The sequence below is a fragment of the Hipposideros armiger genome, unplaced genomic scaffold, assembly GCF_001890085.2.
Source record: "Hipposideros armiger isolate ML-2016 unplaced genomic scaffold, ASM189008v1 scaffold_40, whole genome shotgun sequence".
Classification (NCBI taxonomy): domain Eukaryota; kingdom Metazoa; phylum Chordata; class Mammalia; order Chiroptera; family Hipposideridae; genus Hipposideros; species Hipposideros armiger.
In genome coordinates, this window is record NW_017731390.1 from 367,198 (window position 1) to 387,197 (window position 20,000).

The 20,000-nt window shown below is 44.5% G+C and overlaps 3 protein-coding genes across 15 annotated transcripts in view; 1 reads left to right on the forward strand and 2 right to left on the reverse strand.

Annotated features, from left to right (window-relative positions):
* Nucleotides 1–1,909, forward strand: part of MBTD1 (mbt domain containing 1) — a 59,579-nt gene extending 57,670 nt beyond the window's left edge. For all 13 annotated transcript variants that reach the window (XM_019638670.1, XM_019638674.1, XM_019638672.1 and 10 more), the window contains one exon: nt 76–1,909. In XM_019638670.1, the coding sequence (XP_019494215.1) occupies nt 76–194 (119 nt within the window). In that variant the 3' untranslated portion in view covers nt 195–1,909. The remainder of the gene's footprint in view (nt 1–75) is intronic.
* A 4,221-nt stretch (nt 1,910–6,130) lies between these two features.
* Nucleotides 6,131–9,707, reverse strand: LOC109380836 (nucleoside diphosphate kinase B). The gene is made up of 5 exons (XM_019638865.1): nt 9,596–9,707; nt 9,118–9,247; nt 8,050–8,151; nt 7,156–7,268; nt 6,131–6,387 (listed from the first exon to the last, which is right to left on the reverse strand). The coding sequence occupies exons 2-5, from the start codon at nt 9,241–9,243 to the stop codon at nt 6,270–6,272; spliced, it is 459 nt and encodes a 152-aa protein (XP_019494410.1). The 5' UTR covers nt 9,244–9,247; nt 9,596–9,707; the 3' UTR covers nt 6,131–6,269.
* Nucleotides 9,708–11,923: 2,216 nt separating this feature from the next.
* Nucleotides 11,924–19,076, reverse strand: LOC109380837 (nucleoside diphosphate kinase A). The gene is made up of 5 exons (XM_019638866.1): nt 18,970–19,076; nt 17,399–17,528; nt 13,996–14,097; nt 12,699–12,811; nt 11,924–12,221 (listed from the first exon to the last, which is right to left on the reverse strand). The coding sequence occupies exons 2-5, from the start codon at nt 17,522–17,524 to the stop codon at nt 12,104–12,106; spliced, it is 459 nt and encodes a 152-aa protein (XP_019494411.1). The 5' UTR covers nt 17,525–17,528; nt 18,970–19,076; the 3' UTR covers nt 11,924–12,103.
* Between the last annotated feature and the right edge of the window lie 924 nt (nt 19,077–20,000).

The window sequence follows — 20,000 nt, forward strand, 5'->3', positions numbered from 1 at the left end:
GATTAAAAATTAAAAGCAACCTGACTATTCCAGAAAGGCTTAGTAACATCTTGTGCGTTTCTCTCTTTCATACAGTGACTACATTGCAGCTGAAGGACGAGTTGCTAGATGGAGAGGATTATAATTTCCTCCAAGGAGCATCTGATCAGGAAAGCAATGGCTCTGCCAACTTCTACATTAAACAGGAGCCCTGAGCTGGCTCAGAAACTGAGGGTGGGCGGGGACGACTTTTACACAGGACTGATTTCTAATCAATCCAGCTGTACAGCGGGGCTATTGTACTGGGACATTTTGCTAAACATAGAAAATTTCAGTTCCAGATTTTTCAGGTGGGTGGGGAAACTATTTTAGTCGTGGGGGGAAATTTTTCAATTTATAAAGATGGACAATTTTTGTGTTGTATTTGAAGCTTTTGAAAGAATTTTGTAATATTTTCCACGTTTGGACTTATGTGCATTGTTAACAAGAACTGAAATTCTAACTTTTTTGGTAAGATTAAAGTTTAGGTAGCAGGATTGAAGGAAATGATTTAAGGAGGATATAGTTGTAAATGCAAGTGAACTGTCATTACAAATGAACCTTTTTGGTACCTGTTGGGAGATTTTTGGGACTTTAGAAGTTAGGCCAGTCACATCTCCAGCTTCCTTTGCTGCAGAAATATGCAACTGACACCCCCTCATGGAGGAGGGTTCATCACCACATAGATCATGGAAGGGGGAACTAATTCTACTTGTTGGCATTTTGTTGCAGCCCATTTTAAATGTACAGAAAGAAATGATTTTCATTCTGTGAAAATGTATTTGGAGTTCTATATGAAACTGGAAGAACCCTGGATACTTTTCTACGTTCTTCTTTAATTGAAAAACAATGTAAAATATCCTAACACTAAAGTGTTTAACTGGAATGGTTGACAAGATATTCAGGATGTCAATCTACATGTTGAGGGGTTGAGGAAAATGCAATAAGGTCCTAAGTTTATTTCATTTTCCTTACTAAAAAATACCCCACCAAAGGGCTTCTGCTCAGTTCTCCGCCACCTCCCTCTATCTGTGAGATAATACTTGGTATAACCACACCCCAAAACAGATGTTCTGTATTACCAGAATCAAAATCAAAGTTTTTTAAAGCCAAACTAAGTTTAGATTTCAAAATCATTCCAGCTCTGCTTCTAACTATCCTGGATTTGTTAGAAAACTAATTTGAAAGAGAATTTAATTTTTTTTAATTCCACATATATATATATATATAGTATGAATTGTCTTTATTTGTATTCAGAATTAGTTATAACAATAGTAACTGATTTGGACCATTTTGAACATTCCCTGTTTTAAAATTCACATGGCTTCCTTTCAAAAAAGGATCTAAGGGTAAATTGGTGAAAGGTTTGCTCTCTGCATTTTCTAACTTTCCGAGTTGTGACTGAATGAGAGAGCTCTCGCATTTACCAGTGAGGTTCATAAACTAAACTCTCAGGAATTATTGCATCTGTTCTAGAAGTGCTTCTGGGTCTTAGCCTGGCCTCTTCAGAGTGGTAATATTGACCATCTCCTCTGGAATATAGGTAGGGCTAATTAGAAATTAATCAAAATGATTAAACTCTACAGTCCTTCAGCCTATGGAATGCTTTAAAAAAGTTAATGGAAAGCCCCAGGAGACCATTTTAGGTAAGATTTTTGTTTGGATTTTAAAATGCATAGAACGTTAAAAACCAGCAATTTATTTTCTAAAATATTGCTCTACTTTTGGGAATAATAGCATTGGTAATACACACAGGTTTACCTCATTCTATGCAAGAGGGGTTAATAACATAAGGTTTTGTAGTTGCTACTGGAAGTAAAATTTGTTACTTTATAGTGTAAGAATGTATGGAATCGCATGTCAACATTTCTTAATACTAACTCTTTAGGGGCATAAATGCAGATCATATCAACGCCAAGTTGATTCTCATGTGTCAAATATATGTGAATTCAGCTGTTAAATTACTGGATATTTATCTTAAACATTACTGAGAGGGACCTACTGTAAATGTGACATCCTCACACTTCCCAAATCTTTAACTTTTAAGGATCTTCCCATAAACTTAAAGCCTAGAAGACTTCCAAAGCAAGAGTTACAACAATCTTTATTCTCAGGCTTAATGAATTAAACCCAGGACTCTGATTCCATGATACGGGCACAAGAAGACAGTTGTAGGGCATGCTTTCCCAGTACCTTGGGCTTAGGGGCTCTACAGGGACTGAGTAAGTCAGGAGGCATTTGATTTGGAGCCTGGTAATTAATTCTGTGAAATGCTCATTTGTAGCCAGGTTTTTAAAAGCTTCCAATTCTAGAGCAAAACCTGGCTCTGAGCGTTTTTGAATCTCCAACCTATTTATGAAGTGTTTCTTGTCTTGATCCCACGACCAACTGTTAAGGGTTGGTAAGGACTTCTACAGTCTAAAAACAATCTGAAGCCCTCTTCATTGTTCAGACTCGAACTCCTACTGCCAATGAACGGAAAATAAGTTAATGCAGAGGAGATTTATGTATTAGCCATAACTCCAATTGTACAACTCAATAGCCCCATTATCTTTTACGGTTCAAAATGTACTGCTGACCTTGGGTTTGTTTTTGTTTTTGTTTTTCCTGTTAGGATTATTTGGGGATTTTGGTAGTTTAAAAGTCTTTAACCTTTTCCTTGCTGTGTATGAGGAAAGCAAAAGCTGTTATCAACTTCTTACTCTACGGATACTAACACGGGTTTTCAGTGTTTGTTTGTTTTTATTATTATTAATTTTGCGTGATGTGAATACCCTTTCCCATCAATATTTGTATTATGGTGCTATATATTTGGTAATGATCCTTTACTATTGGGAAGGGATTTTAAAAATACTGTGATTAAACTGGGTTTCTTCCTTTGATTTTCATATTTTAAATAAAGCCACAGTCATTTATACAAAAGAAAAGCATCTGTCCCTGGGCAAATCTTTTGAGGACAGAAGTCAAAGTAAACTGCGTAAGGTTTTTACATCATTTCTGTATGTATTTGATATATAGACCAATATCTGTACAAATTTAATCTTTTATTTTCTTGGTAACTTGTGATCATTGAGAAAGTATTTGAAACTTTCTCAGGAAGTGTATATATAATGGCGTGAAAATTCCTTCGGAGAAATTTATGTTCCTTTCATTTTTACCAAATTACAAATTTTCAGCATGAATGTGAAAAGCATTAAAATTATAACTTTGTGTACAAGATGAAAATAATTCACTAAATTTGCCCTTTTTTACACAAAATAAAATGTTAAAGTTAAGTTGTATTTGAGTAGTTCTTTAATATGCTTTGTTCTTTGAAGGGTTTCCTTATTTATTCAAAGTAGCGGGTGCCTTATTATAAGCAAATCACAAGCCTCTGTGAAGTCAGACCAGTTTCCTCTTCGCAGAATCTGTAATGTAATAATGTAAAGCAAGCCCATGAATGAGGAGGAATTTACTACTAGCTGATGAGGGAGGAAGAGTATATGGGGGCGCATATGGACAAGGTTGCATTTGAGCTGGGGTTTCATGGACAGGGAAAAGGCAAAAACCACAGCAGGAGTCGAGGTGAACCCCTTATGGGGTGTGAAATCACATTAGCTAGAAGTAACATGGTGTTTGAGGATTGGCTTACTTGCCAGGGGACTTTTGGGGTTTTTTAGCTCCAATAACCTCAGCGGCAGAGTTCATTGGATGTAAATAAATTGTCCCAGCCAGCTGGTGCTGTTGACATTAAAAGGGATGCAAAGACACCTTATTAATGACTGACTTTGGATAGTTATTCAACTTTTACTGCAAAAGCAATTTGTAGAGAATTTTATGGATGTAAGATAATAATGAAATGGATTAGGTCTCTTCAGGGGTTAATTTCATCACACTTTAGAAAAATACAGTACATTCCAAGAGAAACAAAAATAGAACCCAGTTTCTGCTGTTGCCTACCTTAATGGCTTTGAACAGTTGCCATATTAAGTTGGAGTTTCCAGGTTAGCTCTCATTTGCTATTCCATGAGTTTTGAGATGTCTATTATAAAATATTCTTTAAACCATTACATGCCTCTTAGGAAGCTAGTTTCCCAGTGTGTTTTATGACCAGAATATTGTTTTAAGAGTAACAAAGTGTTTCTCCCAAACAAGTAACTTTTATCACTGTGGTGTTTATCCAGCTTCCTGAGATAGGGAGAACAGTAAACTATTGGGTTGTGGGAAAAGTCATGACGTATTTTTGCAATGAAAAACATAGAAAAAAATACATCATGACTTTTCCAACAACCCAGTATTTCCTTTCACACTCTTACTGAGGCTAGGGTAACCCTTATTGGCCTGTTAAGAATCCCAAGCCTCACAACTAGGCCAAACTAGGGCTTGCCTACTGACAACAAATAGGTAATAATGTAAAAAGTAATGCACTTTAATGCATTTACTGTGTTTAAACAAAAGTTTCAGTGAAAGCATGAAAGGTTCTGCATTGAGTTGCCCACTTCACACACCTTGCTGGTATATAGGCTGAGGTCCAAGAACCCAACCTTCCTCCAGAGGCAGAACTTGACATCTCACCGTAGTCTTACCCTTTCTTTCTCATTCACTTCTACCAACTTAAGTCCTAACATCCAAATCATCTCAGCTCTCATCACTCTAAATTTGACTTAACCCTCCTAACATAGGACTTTCTCATGTCACTTGGACAACTACATAAAGGCAGTGAAGCACAGTGACCCAGAGCATGGAGTCTTGACACCTCCAGTCACGTAGGTGGCTCAGTTTCTTCAATTGTAAAAAGGGGGTACTAGTAGCAACCTCCCAAGAGTTCTGAAGATTGAATGAATTCATGTATGTCAAGTTCTTGGAACAGCCTGGCCCAGAATGAGCCCTTACTTAGCTATTGCTGTTAATCCAAGTCCCTCAGCCAGTGTGCATAAGGATAATGGGGAGCACACATTAAAATGCAGATCCCCAGGCCTGACCCAGAATCTGGAATTTTTATCATCCAACTTAACTGCAATAAAAGCATGTACTGTATAATAAACATGAGATTAAGTTGAAAAATCATTTAGAAAAGGTTAAACTTTTTGTCAGTCGACTTGAAACTAGAACCCTCACATCTATACCAAGCTGTCAGTGTTTGCCATTGTCTTAGTGTAGCAGCATGCACTACAAACATCATACTGAGTCTTTCATATGGAAGTGGCACTTAGCTTTCACCAGTTTCCTAACAGAAAACAGCTATTCATCAACCCCCACAGTTCTATAATCTCCAACTTCTAAACCAGGCTCCAGCTGATAGGTGCTATTTGGTATCATTTTACAATAGTGCCAATTCAGCAAAATTAACCTTAAAAGCAAAGAATATGAATTTCGTAACCACTCACTGCTTCTGGCCCAGGAAACAGGCATGATAAATATCCCAGGAAAGAAAGAGAAGGCGATAGGGTTGCTTCAAGTATTTGTGTACCAGCTGTGGGCCAGGCACTAAATTAATAATTGCTTTATACACGTCATGTAAGCCTGCAATGCAGTGCTATTACCCTTATTTTACAGAGGACTTCAGGCTTCCATGTCCTCATACATAACTTGCCCAATTTGCAGCCAACAAAAATGTCCATCTGGATGACTTGACCAGTCTGTTTCATTCTACCAAGTTGCAACAAATTTTTGGTGCAGAAATACACCTTTCTACAGCCAAAGAGGTTGAGACATTTATCATGTTCATTATTTCCTTACTGGTTTCCTTAGCTACACAACCAGTGCCACATGTGGCCCTCTTCAGCCTCACTACTTTCCCACCTAGAGTCTTGGTATGCCCAGGTGCTGAGAAGGATCAGATCCTGCTTCCAAAATAATAGGCAGGATTAATTAGTTCTGGATAAAGCTACTCTAGCCGGGAACCAAGTCACTTCTAGCTTCGTATCAAGAAAGCACAGGAGGGTGGCCAGTTAGCTCAGGTGGTTAAGTGCAAGCTCATAGCACCAGGGTTGCCGGTTTGATTCCCACATGGGCCAAGGAGCTGTGCCCTCCACAACTAGGTTAAAGACAATTACTTGACTTGGAGCTGATGGGTCCTGGAAAAACAGTTCCCCAATAAAATTTCTTTAAAAAAAAAAACAGCACATGAGGATGCACCCACTTTCCAAAGGCTTTATTGGTAAATACGCTTTAGAAAAGACGGATTCTGCTTCCAATCAGTGGAATGAACAGCCGTGTCCAGGGACACATCCAGGCGGTGTTGAAGGGGACTGGTGCTTTTTGTCCACCTCTTATTCATAGATCCAGTCAAAAGCACAAGACTTGTAGTCAACCAATTCTTCGGGCTTAAACCATAGGCTGATTTCTCTCTCAGCACTTTTTACTGAATCACTACCGTGAATGATGTTCCTGAGAAAGAAAACAATCACTAGTTACCACATTTCAAAGTGCAAAAGTCTTGTTTAATGGATAAAGCAAAGTATAGCCTCTGCAGACCTTTTCAGCCAAATTGCCGCTTGAAGCAGATTACCCCCAAAGTGTTTTTGTCTTTTCCTATAAAAGTACTTAATCAAAAATATCCCTTGGTTCAACTTTATTATGCTTCCAAGTCCCCCCGCCCTTCAAAACTGCTCGTACCCCAAGAATGCTGAGCCACAAAACATTCCTTATCAAATTCTGAAAAATACAGGAATAGCCAAACCAACACAGACCAAAACCTAAACTAGATGTGATACATTCATTATCAAGAGCATTTTATTAACAACACTAATTTGCAAAGCACAACCAAGACCACTCGTGCTTATTTGACAATCCCTTTACTCCATTTGACTCTCATAACTGTAAAGTTTTCATACAGATATTGTATAGGTGAGGGGACCAAAATAAGGTTAAGTGACAGACTCATCATGGACATAGCGCCACAAAAGACAAAGCTAGAGCCCTTCTCTTCCCCACTCCACACTTCCTGCTGTCACAGAACCTACCACATGCAGCTCCTTTGTGCAAATGTCTTAGTTAAAATTTGAAGTAGCTACTTAAGAATGCTTTCATCCAATGATAATTACCACCTAATTTAAAAGTTCAAACTTTTCTAAAACTGGGATATGCCAAAAACATTTGTTGTATACCCCACTTAAATGGCTTTGAGGAAAGTCATAAGTGCCCCTCAGGACTTACCTGCCAACTTGAATGCAAAAGTCCCCACGAATGGTGCCCGGCTTAGAATCTGCTGGATTGGTCTCCCCAAGCATCATTCTCCCTGTCTTCACCACATTCAGCCCCTCCCAGACCTTGACAGTAGGAAAAAGGGGTTGCATCAGATCTGCCATTCAGGACCGTTAGGTACAGACATTTACCCCTATCTAACAGCACACCTCAATCAGTGGCATGAGTTATCTGCTAACCCCAGTAGATAGTAGGTGCCTATGTAAAATACTCCATACTCCACCCCAAGCATATTGCTAGGATACAGAGAAAGAGTCTACCCAACTTGGAGACTTCCCAGTCTAGCTGAGAGAAGCAATACTGAAGCATCTTATGCAGCCACAAACACTGACAAAAAACAGTGATGAATTTCAAGAAAAGTGATCGAACTGGAAAAGGATCAGTGGGAAGGGCATCCCAGCAAACGGTTAGAATAAGAGATGGCAAAGATTAACGTGAAAGGGGGAAAGTTTATTCCAAGGAAAAACAAAAGGTCATCCTCACAGAACAGGAAGTAGTTCTTTCTCAACAATTTCAGTGCCTCCCAATTGTACTCTACTTCTCTCTTCACTCCACACTGGACAGTAATGCCACAGGAAGAAAACGACTGCTTTGATTCTAGCATGAGATGACAGAGAACTTTTTCTAAGGTCGAGTTCCCCTTCCTTTTTCCTCCCAAGCTCCTGGCTGCTCTGTTAACTAAAAAAGTCCAGCAGTCTCCATTAGTAAAACGAGAAATTGAAGGAATTTCGAGTACCAGGGAGATGATGGTCTAAAACAGGGACAGGCAGGCACGGAGCAAGCCAAGTTATTAAATGTCAGCGCTCACTTCCCTTGGGTCCCCATCCTCCCTCCACAAGCGCTCACCATGGCCACAACAGGCCCTGAGTTCATGTACTTCACCAGCCCCGGGTAGAATGGCCGGTCTTTGAGGTCAATATAGTGCTGCTTCAGGAGGTCCTCGGAGGCCTGGCAAGTGAAGGGAAGGTATCAATTAGGAAGTAAACTGGAAAACCTCAAATATGGCTCCACCCCTTCTCAGAACCTCCCGTTACCAGGGTAGGTTCTCTACAAGTCCCCTTTAGTATTTTAGCCCACATGCGTAAGGTGTGTTATGTATAAAACAAAAAATCCAGACCATGACCGCTGACCCTGTTTTAGCAGAAATACTGTTCTGATCATGAAGACGCTCTCCTGTCAATGAGGTTTGGATGTTATAATGCTTAAAGTAGGTGGTTTGAGGATCTAGGTTTAGGAAAATAAGTGCTGGTTGCAAATGAAAGAACTATGCCACATGGAGGTCATATCCGCCTCCTCTGGCCCCTCACAATGCCCGTTTAAACATTTTAGATGTTAACAGAACACTCTCCTCACTGATGATCTGGGTTAAAATTTCAGTACTTAGATACTTATCCCTTCCTGTCCACATCTGTGTGCCCCAAATTTAATGTGGAAACACAATTACTGCCCTACGGCAACGAGAGCCTGCCCAGTAAGGGACACGCCACTTAAAACCTCCATCATCGCAGCGTTGCAAGCTAAAGCACGCAAGGATTCCAAGCCTCGCCGCGGGGCACAGGTCGACCCACGTGGGCCAGGGGAGGGGCCTGGGCGCAGGCTTCCTTCCCTCCCTGCTGCCCCCCTGCGACGGGGGGGCAGGCGGCGGGCAAGGTCCCACGCAGACGACGGAAGGAAACCGGCCCGGGGCAGGAGTCACGTTACCTCCGCTTAACCTTCCCAAGGGCGTCTGTGCTCCCGGGGCCTCGGGGAAGGGTCGGCGGGCCCGCAGGGCACAGGGGAGAGGGATGCCCGCGGGGACGAAATTAGCAAAGGGGAACCCCCCGACCAGAAAAGGCGCTGACCAGCCGCTGCCGGGACGGAAAAACCCCCGCGACCGAGCTACTGAGGGGGAAGGGGAAGGCGGGGGGCGCGTACCCGAAGGAACTTCATGGCCACAAGGCGGAACCCCTTCTGCTCGAAGCGCTTGACGATGTCGCCCACCAGGCCGCGCTGCACGCCGTCCGGCTTGATGGCGATGAAGGTGCGCTCGGTGTTGGCCATGGTCCTGAGGGTGCGCGATCGGGTGAGGGCCCCGCGGCCGGGCCGACACAGGCCGCGCCGGGGCCGGGCCCCGCGCCCAGGAGCCCACGTGAGCGCCCTCCCGCCCGCCCCGCCCGCCCCTCCGCGGGCGCACCAGCCCAGCCGCCGCGCGACACGTGGCTTCCCGGACGCCTCCGCCCTGCCCGGGTCTGCAGCTCCTCCGAAGGCCTGAGGGGGCTCGGACCCGGCACAGGGGCCTGCGGATGGGGACCCGCAGACGGGGGACGCCTGCAGACGGGGACCCGCCCGACGCGAGGGGAGAAAGAGAGGGGGGCCCGGCCGTGGGGAGGGGACAGCACTCCCGTCGCCTTACCGAGGAGCTGGCGGGCGGGCAGTGGCTGCGCGGCGGGACGGGAACCGAGACCTGCAGCGACCACCGGGAGCCGGGAGTCGCCCGCGGAGGAGGGGCGCGCGGCGGCCACACCCCGGAGGTCCCCGCCGCCCAACCCGCGAGGCCGGACGCAGTCGGAGGCCTCTGTCCACGCCCCGGGTTTTGCTAGAGCAGCGAGTGAGGGCTCCTGGGGCAGGAAGTGGTTTCTCTCCACATGTGTGTCCCGCAAGTAAAGCTATGCACACCCACATCCAACTCCTGTCTTCCTGTCTCACGCACGAAAACCGGCTCCTGGTCTTGAGGTTTTTCTCCGTTCAACACCATCTGCTTCCACCGTCCATCCCGAATTAAGCTTCCTTTCCTCCCCTTCCTACCTGTGTAATCTCTCTCACCAACCACAACAAACAGGCCATATTTGTGTGAAACAGAAATGCATCTACCCCTCAGCTGCCCTCAGAAAAGGTAGCCCACGAGGTGGAGGAATCCTTTTGCAATGAATGTGCACATATATCAAAACATCATGGACATTTTAAATATCTTACAGTTTTATTCGTCAATTATACAATAAAGCTGAAAAAGAAAACATGGTAGCCTCACCCCAACTCTCTCCCTCTGCCTCCTCCCGAGCAGTCCCTGCCCTCTCTTGCCTCTACCAAAGCCAGGTGAACAGGGAAAATACCAAGAGAGAAAACCTGCTCAAGTTTGTGGCAAAATCAGTACTTGTCCCCCAGTAGATAGTCTCTCCTTTCTCATAGTAGAACTCGCGAGTTTTATCCAGGCACAACGTTACCCAAACAAAGATAACATTTTCCAGTTTCTCTTGCAACCAGATACAGACACATGACTTAAGTTCTGGCCACTGAGATGTGAGGGCAAGTAAAGGTGGTAAATTCATAGTTGTACCCTTAAAAGGCAGGAATAAGCTTCCACTTCCCAACTGGCAAGAAGGCGCACATGGAGATGGTGAACCATCTTGGATTGGTTACAAGGAAGTGAATCCCTGGACAACCTCCAGGGTCAGAGCCTCACGACCATCACCAGCCCTCCTTACCCACCTACTTGGCCTTTTTCTTTCTTTCAGCTTTATTACGGTATAATTGACAAAAATTTATATGTGTTTAAGGTATATAATTTGATGTTTTGATATAGTGAAATGATCACCGCGATCAAAGTAATTAACACATCCATCACTTCAGTTACCACTTTCCTTCCTTTGAGTGTGTGTGGTGGCGGGGAGCGGGGATCAGAACACTTACAATCTACTCTTAGAAAACTTCAAGTAAACAATACAGGGCTGTTAACTATAATCAGTGCTATACACTAGTTCTCCAGCTTGGACTGTTAAATAAAAGATAAGCCAATTTCCATCTTGTCTCTGTTAAAGCAACCAAATCAACATCCTAACAAATCAAAGCTACTTAGATTGCTCCTTTGGAGGCCATCCCAGGGACCCAGGCCTACTATCCACATAGCTTTTCTGTTTTGGAATAGTTACTTCTCCCACTCCCCCATCCACAGAGCCCCTGATTGTTTCTCAAGCATAGCAAAGGTACCTTTTATTTCCAGTGAATCCACTGTGCCCAGGACAGTCTTGGCAACTATGGGGGTTCAGAACGAGTTATCACAAGATATGCCTCTGTGGCATGTGGATAGTTTTGAGTTAAAGGCAACTTTAGTGGTGGGCTCAACAGAAACTTATGCCCCTTCCTTGACTATCTAGAACTTGAATTAAGGGCCCTGTCCATAAGAAGAGATTATCAGCAATAACCTCTTTTGACCTATATGGCAGAGCAAACTAATAATTCCTGAACATGGGCTCTCCCTGCCATGACCTTCGGAAGGCACCTTACTGCATCCCTAGCTCAGATTATCTTATGTACCCATTTTCTCTTTCTTTCTTTGACTCTCTCATGCATGTGGAATCTGACTGTCTCATGGATGTGGGGTTCCCATACATATGTAATTAAATTTGGTTATTTTCTCTTGCTAACCTGTCTCATGTCTATTTGATTATTAGACCAGCCAGAAGAAACTTGAGGGTAGAGGAAAGTCTCTTCCTGCCCCACACAAACTAGCAAATCCTTGGTAGATGCCTGTTGACAGGCTTGGTGCCAACAGTGGATGGGATGCAGGGGGGAAGAGGGAAAGGCAAAGATTGTGTGTGCATATGTGTGATCTCTCAGGAAGCCAATATAAATAATTTATACAGTATTTATACTCTATCAGCTCAGGTTAGCCAGAGTACATAAAAAAGAAAAAAAAAAAAGAATACAAAGTAATACAGCAACACAAAGTAACCAACTCGATGAATCCTAGTTGGAATGAAACATTTTAATCTGGTGGTATCACATAACACTGTTCAGGGAGCACTCACAGCTCCAAGAGTGTCCCTCCAGGTTATAAGGAAGTTCTCAGAAATAACTAGATTTGTTACAGCCTGGTCCCCTGCCGTGGGAGGGAGAGAAAAATGGAGTGTAGGCTGCCTTCACATCACTCGTAGATCCAGTCCTGAGCATAGTTCTTGTAATCTATCAGCTCTTCAGGCTGAAACCACAAGCCAATCTCCTTCTCTGCACTCTCCACGGAATCACTGCCATGGATAATGTTCCTGGATGGGGAAAGAGATGGCCACATTATCAAGACCAGAAGGATTTAATTGCCCAGAAGCTCGCCAACACACACACTCCCATTGCCAGAAAGCCCACAGCCACTGCAGTAGGAAAAAAAGCAAAGCTCCATGTTATCAGTTTGCGTCAAAAGAAAAAAACCCATGACTGCTGTTGATGGAGGATGACGAATGCCCTCCCACATCCAACCCTCCTAGCAACACTGATGCAAGCGGCAAGAGTCTTTGGAAAGGGCCTTGCACCAGGTTCTACTCTCTTAACAGAGGCATAACCACAGTAATGTTGACAATCAAAGGCAGAGAGCCTGCAAAGCCAAATAGTAACTAAGAGAGAAAAACAATGAACTGATTTAAAATTGATCTGTATATGGTATCCTGTTCATCCCCAAGCACAGGAACACAAATTCTTATGGCACCTAACTCAGATTTTGGGAAAGAGTAAAAAGTACCAACTCCCACCTGCCAACTTGGATGCAAAAGTCCCCTCGGATGGTCCCAGGTTTAGAATCCGCCGGATTGGTCTCCCCAAGCATCACTCGGCCTGTCTTCACAACATTCAGCCCCTCCCACACCTCCAAGGACAAAAGAAGATATGGTCAAGGAAGAAAACCAATTTCAGCAGAAAAATCTGATAACTATAAATTCAAAAAAAGAAAAGTAAAAGGCCCCTTAAGATGACATTCTTTCGCTAAACAAATATTTATGGAGCACCTACTTGTTCCAGCACTGGGCATACTGATCTCCCTGTCCCTACTTTCTACAATCCATTCTTGGCACAGCAGCCAGAGTGGCTGGCCTTTTTATTTATTTATTTATTTTTTAACGAGGGTGCCGCTCACAGTGGCCCATGCGGGGATCAAACCAGCAACCTTGGTGTTATCAGCACCATGCTCTAATCAACGGAGCTAACCAGCCACCCCGGACTTGGCTGGCTTTTTTAAATGCCAAGCGTAAACCTTCCCATAACTTCACAGCACTCGTGAAGTTCATGGCCAACATAACTCTACATGATCCGGCCCCTACCTGCGCCTCTGAACTTACTTCATCCAACCTTCTCTTTCATCCAGCAGGCTTCAGCCACTCCAACCTCTTTCTGTACTTCAACAAGTCCCCACCCAGGTCCTTTGCATATGCTTTTTGCGTGGTTGAGGGTGCGTGCTCTTCACTGTGATTTTGTATGTGGCTGACTGGCTCCTTCTCATTCAGATCTCAGCTTGAAAGTCATGTTTCTTGACCACTCAATCTAAAGTGGTCGCTTGCTATCACATCGTCCTATCTCATTTCTGTGCAAATCACTAATCATTAGCCATACACACACACACACACACACACACACACACATTTGGTTACTTCATTATCTGCCCTTCATCCCTTCAAACTGTGTAGGCAAGGAAAGCTATGAAAACAGGTACCTATTTTGTCTCATTCATGACTGTATCCCCAGTGTCTAGAAAAGAGCCTGGCAGAACAATGACAATACACACTGAGAATTAATGTAGTAAGTCCTGCCCTCCAGAAGCTTACAATCGGGCAGACCCCTCCTGATCTCTCCCAGCTGTGAGTCTTCCTTTCAGCAAGTAAATGTATCTTGTCTTCAGTGGGTCAGAGAGCTGACTCATATCCTAACTGTTCCATCCGCCCAGCCCCAGTTTCTTCTGCATCAATGAAGACCTGGCATCCGAAGCAGGAATCATAACACTTACTCTTCACTCCCAACTGAGTCATTCACATCAACATCCCACACAAGCACACTCACCATGGCAACCACTGGTCCTGAGTGCATGTACTTCACGAGGCCGGCAAAGAATGGACGGTCCTTCAGGTCAATGTAGTGTTCCTTTAGAAGGTCTTCAGAAGCCTGTTCCACAAGGTACAGGATGAGAATTGGCTCCAAAAACTATCTAAGAACCAGCAATCTGGTTATTTCCCACTCACCTATCCAGCTGTTTAAAACGTGAGCTCTCAGCTCACCCATTCTGTTATAACCCAATTCATTCTCAATACTACCAGAGGGGAGCAGTGACATTGACTAAAAGTGCTTTAGCTTTGTACCAGTTTTCCCCCTATTGGCCTTGATGGGTCAGAATAAAACCACAGGGCATTAGAATCAAATCCAGCCATCTCATTTTAGACAGGAAATCTAACAGTGCAATGAATTTCCATTCCCAGAGTGAGCCTCAACTAAAATGTTAGAGGGACGTCAGCGAGGTGGTCTCGGCATTTGATGAGAGGCAAACTGAACCAGGCCGTTTCTCAGGGATACTTCATATCTACTCAGAAGATAAAGGCCCAGGGTTATAACCATGCGATTCTCACATGTATCTCACCCAAAAGTTCATGACACCTAGCAATAAATAACTGCTGAAGAATGAGTTAGAATCTCTCACGTTGCATGACTAGTACGTGGGCACAAATCAAGTTTGCTAGAGAGCAAGCCATCTGCTAGCAATTGCAACTTCACTCATCTGTTTTTCTCTCTCTGCCACTGCATATATGCTTGTTAAGGGTCTAACAATGTCCCTTAGTTTTTTCAGTTCCAAAGTACTACACTGTATGAGACATATTGCCCACTACAAAAATGTGGAGATTTGCTGCCGAAAAGCACATGCAGAACATCCAAACATTCAGCCCCCATTGATGGTCACTTGCCAAAGTAAAATGACACAGCCACATGATCACTCCGTCTTAGCAATTCACCCTCACTGTCCCTGTCAATCCAAACGGAAGACTAGGAGTGGTAGTCTCCTAACACACATTGACCTGACCTTCCCTTACCAAAACACTCTTTTACTTCTATTAATTGGTTCCGATTATCTTGAGTCTGCAAAACAGATCACAGGGTTTTTTTTGTTTGTTTTGTTTTTTGAGGGGAGGGCAACCTCAAGTTTTCCCTTGCCTCCCTACTCCTCATCAGATTCAAATAGCCTTGTAGACTCATGACAGCTACCTCTCCTCCCACTTTTCACCAAGCCCATGTTCTTGTTAGGAAACTTGGTGGAAAGGAGAAAATGTAGGTGCCTAGGGGTGAGGAAGACCTGAGTTAAAATCCCTGCTGCATCACTGTGTGCTTTGAGGCACGTGACTTAACCCCCTCCAAACCTCAGGTTCCTCATCACTAACAACCACGAGAATAGGAATAAATACCTCTCAGGGCTGTCATGAGGGATAGATGAGAAAACCCATGTGCCCAGCACATGGTGAATGCCCCCATTAACATACTTTGATGTCACTTTACCTTTCGACCTAACATAATATGTAGATTTCTGGAAAACATTGCTTTGGACGTGGAGCTGGAATTGCTAAGCAGATGGCTTGCTCTCTAGCAAGCTTGATTTGTTCCCACATACCAGCCATACAACGTGAGAGATTCGAAAACACCTGGCTCTAATCATTCCAACATGCCCTCCCCTCAGCATTAACATCAGTCTACTCCCTTTAAGATTAAAGCAGTTTTTCTAAACTGTATCACACAGGAACTAAATTGCAAATCAAACTAAATTTAAGATGCACTAGGAGAGTCCAAAGTTGACTCTCTTTTAATAGGAAAAAAGATGGTCCCCTAATTTATTTGCTTTCAGAATTTGAATTCTCATTTCCCAGGTTTGTTTGAAGAAGAGTTCTTGGCCAATCAATCCTTTGCACTTTTTGAAATATTACTTTGTAGGTGTCTGGCAACAGTGCACTCTTCTGTTTCAGGTGGGCCGCTCCAAGAGCAAAACCAGTTTTCCCCCACACCCCGAGAGTGCCTAATATATGCTAGACACTAAGTGAGTAGTAAATGATGATGGAAAGATTTCCTTGGTGAAAACTGCTTTCCTCAAAGCATGAGGGGTGGTGGTGGGGGGGGGAGTTCTCTAAAATTATCTGCTCAGGTTGCTCAAGAGCAGAGCTCAAACATGCCCAGAACTTTTCAGTCAGAAATCACAGCACTGCAGAAAATGTGGAACTCTGCTAAAGGAAACAGGAAGTTATTGCCTAAAGTCCCAAATAGCTTGGTTTGTTTAAAAACCCAGCCATAATGCTAGGCCACCAAGGAGTTTCCAGGTTTCAGGACACTTGTGTTCACCCTCCATAAAGAAGTCTAGGCCGGATGAGTAGCTCAGTTGGTTAAGAGTCAGCTTAAGAGCACAAGCTCTGAGCAACAGGGCTGCTGGTTCAATTCCCACATGAGCCAGTGATTCTGCACCTGAGCTGAGCTGTCACTGAGCTGCCAACAGGTGGCAAGATGGCTCAGCTGGTGTAACAAGATTGCCTGTTCGATGGTGGGCTATGCCCACCTGCAACTAAGACTGAACTCGGCACCTTGAGATGAGCTGCCACCCGGATAGCTCAGTGGATACAGCGGTGCTCTCTTCTTTTTTTTCTTTAAAGATTTTATTGGGGGAATTGGGGGAGGGGAACAGCGCTGAGGAATCAGGGAAGGGGAACAGACAAGTTGCTGCCCTTTTGTTCTTCAGTCTAGTTGTGGTGGACGTCGCTTCACTGGCCCATGTTGGTATTATCATTTTACTCTTCCTGGGTGAGGCAATCGGTCGCCGGCCACTGGATGGCCGCTCATGGCGGCTCACAGCAGCTCATGCTGGCTGCCAGCCACTCACAGTAGCTCATGGCAGCCCACTGCAGCCCCGCTGCAGCCTACGCTGTCGCCAGCGACTCACGGCAGCCCAGCTCCAGGTCGAGCTGTTGTTCACCATCTTAGCTGTAGAGGGCGCAGTGTCACTGGCCCTCATGTGTGATCCCAACTGCGGCCCTTCTGCTCAGAGCTAGCACTCCCAAGCCAACTCTTAACCAACATGCCACACGGCCCGCCCAAGCGGTGCTCTCTTAACAACAAGGCTGCTGGTTCGACTCCTGCATGGGATGGTGGCTACGCCCACCCGCAACTAAGATTGAACACGGCACCTTGAGCTTAGAGGCCACGAGCTAGAAGACAGATGGTGACTGGCGCCCTCCACAATGAAGATTGAAGAACAGCAACTTGTCTGTTCCCCTTTCCCAATTCCCCAACACTGTTCCTCTCCCCCAATGCCCCAATAAAACCTTTAAAAAAAAAAAAGTCTAAAAAGGATGATAGGGGAGAAACAGAGAGGCTAACCTACAACGTCTCCTGATACTATGCAAAAATAGAAATACGAGCAGGAAGAACGAGGTCCAATTACCTGCATGAATTTCATAGCAACAAGGCGGAATCCCTTCTGTTCAAAACGCTTGATGATCTCTCCCACGAGCTGGCGCTGGACCCCATCTGGCTTGATGGCAATGAATGTGCGCTCAGTGTTGGCCATGGTCCTAGAGATAGACAGGTGGAGGGATGAAACAGCACTGAATATCCTGCCTACGTCATTATCTTTCTCAAGCAGATTACCCCGTAAATCTGGTTTAAATCTGTCACATCAACTCCAAGTCTCTCTAGTAAAAACTCAACTCCTCCTCTGTCTCCTCATGTATGAACTAATATTCCAGAGTGGGGAGGAGTCCAAAAGCAAGGGTTTTAATTTCTATCCCATTTGATTTAATAAGCTTCTATCAAGCATCTACTGTACACCCAACACTGTGGCAGAACTAAGGTAGGAGATGTTAAAACAAAACAAAACAAAACAAAAAAACCACCACCATCTTTCTCAATTATCCAGAGGAGAAAAACTACTCTAATAATGTAAAAGTGACATCTGGTACAAGGCAGTATGAAATGCGGTTTGACCTACTGCCACATCATGGTATTAGGACTGGAAGGAGTTTTAGAGATTATTTTATTATGATTCCCGTCATTTTACAAATGAGGAAACAGATCTAGAGCACCAGGATGAGGGCCAAAATCCAGATTTCCCAACCCTATGCAATTTATGCTACATCATAAGATGTCATGACTACTCTAACCAATAAACTGTGGATTACGGGAGAACTAGAGCCATTAGTAATATCTGATACCGGACATCGTGCTGGAAGGAAGCCTAGAAAGCATCTATTCCAGATCTTTCTTTTTAGAGAAGACTGGACTCAAGGCCTGCTCTGCCACCACCAGATGAGAAAGGAGAGACACCCCCCCACACGCCCCCCACACCCCAAAGACAATCCCTAATGCACATAGCAGCACTACCTCCTGGCTCTAGCTTCCTGTCCTTTAGTTAACCTATTTTAGCAGTTTAACAACATATCTAAATTTTATGTTTGTGTGTCTGTTTCCCCACTGGTCTGCTGCCAGTATACAGCGATGTGTCTGTCCCTGGCGCCTAACAGTCAATAAGAGCAAAGAAAATATCTTTGATAATCACCCTCCAAGAAAAAAGAGACAAAGTTCAAGGACTAGCAGAGAAGTCCCGTTGGAAGCTCAAGACAAGCACGGATTCGCCAGGAGAAAATGAGGCTAAAGAGCCAGAAACAGTCCCTATGAATGTCCCTCCACACCCACCCTGACACACAGCTGTCATTCATTCTGCAAGCCCATGCTGAGCGCCAAACCCCGTGCCCAGCACTGCACTTGACAGATACAAGATACAACCCCTGTCGTCGCGGCCTGATGGGAAAGGCAGCCACGGACAAAGGCGAGTCCACGTGGCGTGAGACGTGCGCGGACAGGTTTGCACCTGTCGACTGGCGCTCCCGGGCCCTTGCCTCCCACTCAATCCCCCTCGCCACCTGTCAGAGAGGAGCTCATACGATCCCTTCACCTTCCCGTTCCCCCGATCCCCCTGCTCTCCCCTTTCCTCTCAGGGCCCCGAAATCTTCTCACCCCTCCAGCAGCTCGAGCTACTACCGCGCCTGCTGTCGCCGGCACCGGAAACACTCCCTGGTCCCACGTGGTTCCCGACACTCGCACGCGCGGAACCCTTCTGCCCAGACAGGCTGCGGGAGAACAGGTTTTGCAGAACACCATTCGCCCTCGCTTCCTCCTGTGAATCGGGTGTCATTCTAGGGAACAACTTTCTGATGTTTAACTTCCGTTAGTGCTTTTCCATGCTCTTCCGGCAAGCCGCAGCCACTTTTTTTTTTTTTTTGATTCTGTGACTCCTTTCGTTCTGCAGCAAATTGGCTTCCCGGGAGGTGGCGCTCACACTTTGCATGCAGTCTGAACGAGCGCCTGGTCTAGAGGTAGACAAGTCTCTTGCTTTACATTTACGTATTCATTCCAGCCTATCAAGCAATAAATACCGAGTACCTACTGTGTGCCAGGCACTGTTCTAGGGCCTGAGGGTATAGCCGCAAACTCGCTTGGAGCTTCTGGTGGGGTTGGGAATGGGGGCAAACAATAAACAAATGTATATATATATGGCATTATGTAAGTGCTGTTAAGAAAGAGCAGGGCAGGGAGAAAGATTGAAGGAGTAAACTATTTTAAAAGGTTGGTTGAAGAAATCTCTGCGAGGAGGTGACAGTAGAATAGACATGCGTGAAGTGAGGGAGGAAGTCCGGTGATTATCTGAGGGCATGATAGTGGGCGTCCATTGGTAGAAAACGCCACTGGAGAGGAGAGCCAGATTATGCTGTGGTGGGAAGCCATTGCGGGGTTTTGAACAAGGCATGACATAATCTGATACACTTTTTTTTTCTTTTTTAACTATTCTGACAGCTGTAGGAGGAATGGCTAGGAGATAAGGTGCAAAGTAGAATCAGGAGCCTTTTCAATAAATGGTGCTGAGCAATTGAACATCTATAGAAAAAGAGAAAAAAGAGCCTCTGCCTAAACTGCCCACCTTAAACAAAAATTTACTCAAAATGGATCATAGATTTAAATGTCAAATGTAAAACTAAAATAAGAGTTAT

Excerpts from the sequence above, each read along its gene's own strand:
- LOC109380836 (XM_019638865.1), bottom strand. The coding sequence starts at position 9,243 with ATGGCCAACACCGAGCGCACCTTCATCGCCATCAAGCCGGACGGCGTG. Across the intron at positions 8,152-9,117 it reads TGGCCATGAAGTTCCTTCGG|GCCTCCGAGGACCTCCTGAA; the intron begins GTACGCGCCCCC and ends TTCACTTGCCAG. Across the intron at positions 7,269-8,049 it reads CAGGGCCTGTTGTGGCCATG|GTCTGGGAGGGGCTGAATGT; the intron begins GTGAGCGCTTGT and ends CCTACTGTCAAG.
- LOC109380837 (XM_019638866.1), bottom strand. The coding sequence starts at position 17,524 with ATGGCCAACACTGAGCGCACATTCATTGCCATCAAGCCAGATGGGGTC. Across the intron at positions 14,098-17,398 it reads TTGCTATGAAATTCATGCAG|GCTTCTGAAGACCTTCTAAA; the intron begins GTAATTGGACCT and ends CTTGTGGAACAG. Across the intron at positions 12,222-12,698 it reads TTTTGCATCCAAGTTGGCAG|GAACATTATCCATGGCAGTG; the intron begins GTGGGAGTTGGT and ends TTCCCCATCCAG.